The sequence below is a fragment of the Castanea sativa genome, chromosome 11 (genome assembly GCF_040712315.1).
Source record: "Castanea sativa cultivar Marrone di Chiusa Pesio chromosome 11, ASM4071231v1".
Taxonomy (NCBI): domain Eukaryota; kingdom Viridiplantae; phylum Streptophyta; class Magnoliopsida; order Fagales; family Fagaceae; genus Castanea; species Castanea sativa.
The window spans coordinates 21,176,079-21,183,520 of NC_134023.1; the positions used below are offsets into that span (position 1 = coordinate 21,176,079).

The 7,442-nt window shown below is 32.2% G+C and overlaps 1 protein-coding gene across 1 annotated transcript; it reads right to left on the reverse strand.

Annotated features, from left to right (window-relative positions):
- Positions 1 to 5,413: 5,413 nt before the first annotated feature.
- Positions 5,414 to 7,012, reverse strand: LOC142616213 (CASP-like protein 4D1). The gene is made up of 3 exons (XM_075789098.1): positions 6,867 to 7,012; positions 6,592 to 6,715; positions 5,414 to 5,611 (listed from the first exon to the last, which is right to left on the reverse strand). The coding sequence occupies exons 1-3, from the start codon at positions 7,010 to 7,012 to the stop codon at positions 5,414 to 5,416; spliced, it is 468 nt and encodes a 155-aa protein (XP_075645213.1).
- Between the last annotated feature and the right edge of the window lie 430 nt (positions 7,013 to 7,442).

A 7,442-nucleotide genomic window follows, 5' to 3' on the forward strand; every position in this document is an offset into this window, starting at 1 on the left:
CTTCACCAGTTATAGCCTAGCTAAGCTAACACTTTGCACATTTATGCTGTCTGTAAAATTGAAACAATTAATAGCTATTTATATAATGAATCCAATTATTACCTCCAAATATTAGCTACCTTCTTCAACAATATGCATATGGAAGGTAGCTAATAAATTGAGACAATTTATTAGGTTGTTCCGTCCTTCTACTTCCATTGGTAAAGACAAACAATTTTACATTGCCAGATCCGGCACTCAATATGAAGTATGAACCAATTGAAACCAATATTAAAAACTAAACAATTCTCCCAGTTTGTGGGTCATTTTCTCTCCAAAATTCATGCTTTTACTGCTATATTGGTTATATCTTTTTGGATAATGTCATCCAGCAGCATTCTGATCAATTTTCCTATGTGTAGGACCAATTTACATTTGTTTTAAATAATAGAATAAAATTTAGCTACAAAATTGATTGTAGCCTAAGGCTACATTTCCCTTAAAAATTTTAATATTACTACATATTTTGATAATCTAATTATTGAATTCCATTTTCTTTACCCTTTTAATACACATGTAAAGGTTGTACCAATTGGATATTATTTATTATGTGAGATCTATAAGCTTATATTTTATGCATAATTTTAAACTACAAAAACTTACAATTTAAAAATTATATTGATGACATAGTTATTGATCGTTAATTTTCTAGAAATTTTGCAAGCATGAAAGATATAAGAGAAAATGTAATACAACGGTAAATTTGTCAAAATTTTCATCCAATAAATAGATATTGAGTAAAGCTGTAGCCTTATGCTATAACCAATTTTGTAACTAAACTTTATTCAAATTCAAAATAATAATAATAATAATAATAAAAAATAACAAAAATTGTAATTTAATCTTGCATATATATAGATAAAATCAGAAAGTGCAGTTTTAAGAAATTGATAATGTAATCAATTTAGTGTTTTTGGTGAGTCTTGAGTGTGTTAATCAATTTATTCAAGATCATAATTAATTAACTGGTTAAAAGTTGATTAAATTTGTTATAACTGGGGACTAAAACTCACAAATTGTTCAATTAGAACAGTGAATAGCAACTCGTATTATTGATTTTAAGCATTAAAAGAGGTATCTGAAGGGTACGTAGCTTACAAAGAGAAAGCTTTCAAATTTGTCCGCCGGTCAACTACAAAGTAACCATCAAAGGTAATTAAGCACACATGCAAGCCTAGGAGGAATCGGACCTACTTAGACAAGCAACGCAATATTGCTGAATAGACAAGGACGTACTTCCAAGTTCCAAACTCATGTGCCACTAGAGCTGTGAATGCAAACCCCCAACCAGCGGAAATTAAACTTGATATGGTGATTTATTAACTAAAAGGGAAAACTTTATTGGGGCAAAAACTCCACTGAGTAAATTTCAGGTCACCACACTCTCAATAAGAATCTACTAATTAAGAATCCAGCGATTACAAATACAAGAAATCTTACCACTACCAGGCCTATCCCATGCATAATACTAACCTATAATGGAACCTTTGCTTGAATTCCTAATTAGATTTAATCTTGTAAAAGACTTCTTTTGCACAAATCTCTAATTTGTGTCTAACAACTTTGCACAAGACCTTGCTTGGTACAGAACCAAAAGGTGCACAAGAATTGCAACAAGATCTCTTTCTTTTGTTTTCTAAACTTGCAGGTTCAAAAGATGGAGGAGAGGGTGTCAATAAGAAAACCTTATGAATGGGCTAGGGTTAGGGTTTTCTATCTCTACCACCATATTTCAATAGGAGCTTAACATGCCTTTTGAACGGGCCATCCTATTTTTGTTAGGTTTACACAAACTCATAAACAATATCTAATTAGAATTCAAACATTGTAGGCTATATTATGAAATCTATCAGCTCAATAGATTGAGAGGTGTTAAACAGTTAAACTAGGTATCGAGGTTCATTAAATTTCAATAGATTGAAAGTGTTGAGATAGGTGTAAAGTTCCCAGTTTTCAGCGTTTTCAGCTTTTAACCACTTATTTCTTTGTGCAATTTTCATATCTTCAATACTACCAGTTGAAAAACTTCTTCAAAGTACTTCATGATATTCTTGAATCCACTTAGATCGACCCAAATACGAGTAATGTTTATTTTGTAATAGGATATGTCCACTACATAAAAATATGGTCCTAACATTTGTCAATTATGAAAAATAGTCCAAGAAAACATATATATAAAATTGGTTGGATCAAGAAGAAAATATCTAATTAAAACTTCCCCATGGCATGTGGCTTACATTTCAATATATTACAAATGAGTATGAAGAGCAAGAGTCTAGAGGCAATTTTTGGGGTTTTTTTTTTTTTTCATTAGTGTCTCAATAGAACCCATCTCAAATGTTCTTGGCAATTACGCCGCATCTCACTATTGTACGTTTCCAGGTTTCAAATATTAAGCTTGGAAACAGTTTATGAAGAAGAAAATGAAAACAAATGTGAGGAGACATGCTAGCCGGCTTTATCATCATTAGAACTTTCTTCTCCGCATAATCTTCAATGTGTTTCTAGAACGTGCTATGAAGATGCACAAAAAGATCCAGTCTAACATTGAACATGACTTCAAAAGGATGAAAGAGGGATAGCAATGTTGTAAGTCGCAATGTAATGAAAGAAGGATTTTTTTCCCCCCCGGATCGATTTGTAATGTTTTGGTCACAAGCAAGTACAATACAGTTCATTTTTATTAGGGGATGGCAATTTTGCTCCGTCTCGCTTAACCTGCCCCTTCCCGTTTCACCCTGCACGGGTTTTCCCCACCTTGCAAAGGTGGTGGGGCGGGGATGGGTTTAGACTTTTCAAACCCACCCCACCCCATTCCCGTCCAGCATTGCTAAAGGTTATAACTGTCAAGTTTTCATATCGTAAAACCCTACTATTTAAACAAACATTTTAATATTAGCTTATTTTATTCTGCTCAATATGGTTCTCTACCTTTATTTTGTTATATATTGTATTATGAGATTTTTTTTTTTTTTTTGTGATTGTCTTGTTAAATACTTGGATATATTATTCAATTTTTTCTAAAAATTGATTTGATTTGATAGGATAAATTTAGTTGTAATTTCAAGTATATTTTTATTAATGAAATAGGTTTCATTAAAAAAATTGTATTAGTTGTAGGGAAAATTAACAAAAAGTAAAGTTTTACATGATGAGGCGGGGCTTCGCGAGGCCCTAAGGAGTGGGGACGAAGACCCCATCCTTCAGCCTCCTTAGATTTCTGGCTAAACTAATCCAAAAAACTCTAATATTTCTAGTTTAGCTATTGATGTTTTTTTATGCACACACATCAGACTCAATATTCTATTTCTTACTTCTTTTAAATATTTATATTTTCTCTCTGCCCTTAATTTCCTCTCTCCATACAAAAAAAAATATATATATATATATATATATATATATATATATATATATATATATATATAAATGCAGGTCTATTACCTAATCCATTCACCAACCCAAGTCCAATAGGAGTTGAAATTTAAAAGCTTAGCCCAAAGAAAATGTAAGGCACTTCTTAGTTTTTTAGCTTTTCAACAGGGTGTGGAGAGATTTGTCATTGCAAGTATTTCGGTGCTTGATAAACTTTGTGTTGTAGCATTTTAATAGTATTTTATTAAAATGAATTAATATGACAACATAAATATAAATATATAGGAGTTAAATATGGAAGATAAGAAAAAAGTGAAATGTTTAATCCTATATTGAAAATGAGAAAGACTCTTTTATTGTTTTTAATTGTGGTGACTAATGGGCTAATATGTATTAGAGTAGATATTAGACTAGATAGGTGAAGGGAGCAGGTCAAATTTGGAAATGAATTATATCTAGCAATTAATCTTATAACAACAAATACATCTGAATAATGGACCTAATTAATGTAATTACTTATAAAAAAATAATTAACTTGATTAATTTGGGTAATCAATTTTGTGAGGCTCATTAAGCCTTTGATGAACTTAACTGCATAGTTATTTTCTTTTTTTAATTGCATTTATAATTTAATTTACCTTGGCCTTTTGTTGGATTTTTTATAAAAAAAATTTATTGCTAAAGCAACTAAACTAGAGGAGGAACTCCATATTCCAACTTGTGGGGTACAAAAATTCAATAAAAAGAACATGCCACATGTCATACCTAAGGCCGAGAAGACCACTGTAGCTCCGAGGAGATCACATCCTTGGATGGTGAGGCCACTTAGTGGCACGTTATCAGAGGAGGTTACACTGAAGGGAAGAAACTTCGGAGAATGAGCCAGCCCTAACTGAAGGGATGGAGGCTGCCACCACATTTAATACTTCCCACCAAACCTCCTAACCGCATTTATGTGGAGAAGACCTCTGAACAGTGCTGCCTTGATTGCCGCAACTTACAAGGGGTTTGGGAAGGTGTCTGATGGGACAAGCACTCAAGTAGTAGCCTAGGCGACCATCAACTGGAGGGCCAAGATCATCCAAAGAGTGCTATATAATGTGAGAGACCCTCCAGAGGAGAGGGGATCTGAAAAAATGGTGGAAAAGGATACTGTTGCAACTTAGAACAGAAATTGTAGCTAAGTCAGAAGGAATATATTCAATAACTATTCTTCCCGTTCGAGGAAAGTTCGAGGAGCGATTTTCTTCGCATTCAGTTTAATTTTCTTTATTTTTCTATTATCCTTGATCTACTGTGCGCGTTGATCCTTCCGTGGAAGCTCAGCCTTCTAGTCCACTCTCTACAAATTCATTGTGCCGGGTTATTTGGGCTCTAGTCCTGTTGCTTTGTGGGCCCAGGATCCAAATCTCGTTCTTACACAAATCATTTATGTTTTAATATATATATATATATATATATATATATATATATATAGACATATATATATATATATATATATATATATCATAAACATAACCATATAAATTATCATGGCTCTTGTATCTCAATGAAAATGCCTAGAATAGCCTCAATTTAAATCCTCCATCCCAACTTATTGGGAGCCAAAAAAAAAAAAAAAACCATGTAAATTCCCTTTTTAAATTAATAATTAGTACACCACCTATGAAAATTTATAATTAGAAATAAACGTATGCACCTCATTAAACGCATGACAATAAATTAATATTTTATTATAATAGAAAACATTAAAAGTTTTGCTGAGATGAATGCTGTTGGCAAATTTAATTAGTTGAAAGAAAGAATCTTTTACTTCCCTCAAAAGAAATCTCTATTTATGCCATAGCAACAGATTGTGTTGCATACAAAACTTATAAACTAGAGAGGCATTTCACTGCAATTACCAATTCTGAGCACAAGTTATGGCCACCATCCTAAAATAAAGTCTTTCTCTAGGAAAAAAAGTGGTAGTTCTTAGTTAAAGACAGTTGCATGACAACAACTAAAGTTTCTTTTGAAGTGCATAAGAAGACATGATTGACAATGAAGCAGTGCACACAAATGCGAGAAGAAGGCAGCCAGCTGAGACAAATCCCATATCGAAATATCTCGTTTTGTAATGTCCATTATTATAATTCTTCAAATCTGTGCTAACACCAATTCCTGCAGCTGCCGCGGTGGCTAATAAGTATGATATAGCCTGCCAAGACCACTAATGTCAAACTCCCAAATTAAAATGTAACCAAGTTGTTTTTGGGGGCATAATAGTTTTCGTCCTTAAGGTAACAATGAGAAGCTTCTAACTTCCAAGGTAACAATGAGATATATTTTCGGCTAATGGTATTAGGGATATTGCAAATGTATTACATAATATTTACAAAACAATGTGTCACTAATCATAATATATATTTAAGTAGTGATGTTTGGGATATACTGCGAATATAGTACATAATACTTACGAACTGGTGTATATACATCTACTCATGGCTCAGAAATAAGGGGTGGGCCCCATGGACCATAGTAGGTCCTATGTGTAGGTCCCACCCCTTATGTGAGAACCTAGACTCTTGGAGCACTGCTTGAGAAGTATCTAATAAATTTCCATTACTACATCAATTTGTAAATATTTTGTAGTAAAACTTGTTAAAGTCCAACAATCACATTATTATCAAACCAATCAAAATTAATTTGTTTACATTGTTGAAGTCCTCTAATTATAATAAATAATCTAAATATATGGAGAGAATCTTTAGAGGAAATTTCCAGTAATTTCAGTATATATATTGCGTAAAACGTATTTTTTTTTATACAAGATAAAATTCCTACTCTAGCATAATTTAAGTGCATATATGTGTGAAATTTCATTTAAAAGACTTGAATCCCGACCATTACCCCTTACAAGTACTTATACTTGTAGAGTGATTATCACACCAAGAGTGTGCGGTGGTAAAAATAATTTTGATATACGTACAATAGATCACTCAGTTGTTTTCCTTGCAAATGTGAAAGTTGAAATGTGTAACACCCTTTATTTTATTTTTATTTTTAATATTAATTTTAAAGGCCATAAACACAACACTATGCCTCAAATATCCTAGAGTACCGTGAAAAAATAAAATAAAATAGGTAGAAATTTGTAGAAAACCAAAGATAATTTAAACATATATGTAATGGTTGTACCTTGTCACCATAAAATTCAAAGAGAACCCCTTTATCATTCTCCATCACGATCCGGAACGCTACAAATGCAACTGTTTGCAAGAGGGTATATCCAATGCCAACGACGCTAATACCAAACATGAAGCTGCAGTTTACAAAAGTTTAACATGAAATACTTTCTTCTTCTTTTTTTTTTTCTTTTTTGAGATGGGGAACATGAAATACTTCGTAAAAAAAACAAATACAGTAGCAATATTAGAGAGTTGCAAATTAATTTTTCAGTGCTTAGAGTTTACCTGTAACTATAAAGCTTCTTCCAGTAGTGTCTACTATCAGCTTCTGTGTTCTTATTTGTAATAAGGATTATGAGTGACAGTAATAGGAAAAGTAAAGAAAGGCCCCTCAACGTAAGAATCGCAACTTGAGATTTTCGTAGTGCCATTTTACAGAGTTAAAGCCTAGCTGGATAGCTAACATTAGAACATTTATGCTGTTATATATCTATAAAAGTGGGATCCTTGAACAAGAGGATTCACACAATTCTGGCATGTGTCCTTTTGACAATGCATACAACAATAACGTATATAACGTTGGGAAGATTACGACACCTAGCAACCAATTATTGGTATATGTCAAATTTATTTTGCCATGTGTCAGCAATAAATTCACCACTATAATAAATATCCATTGTAAAACTCCTTTAAATACTTTAAATTGTCCTTAAATACACATAAAAAATTCCACCTTTATAATAAATTCTTAAATAATATGTAGTTAAATACTTAAAAGATCCATTATTAGCTCCTTTAAATAGTCCATTTTTCCCCTTCTTTCTCTCATAAATTAACTTTACAAAGAATTTGCAAGTATTA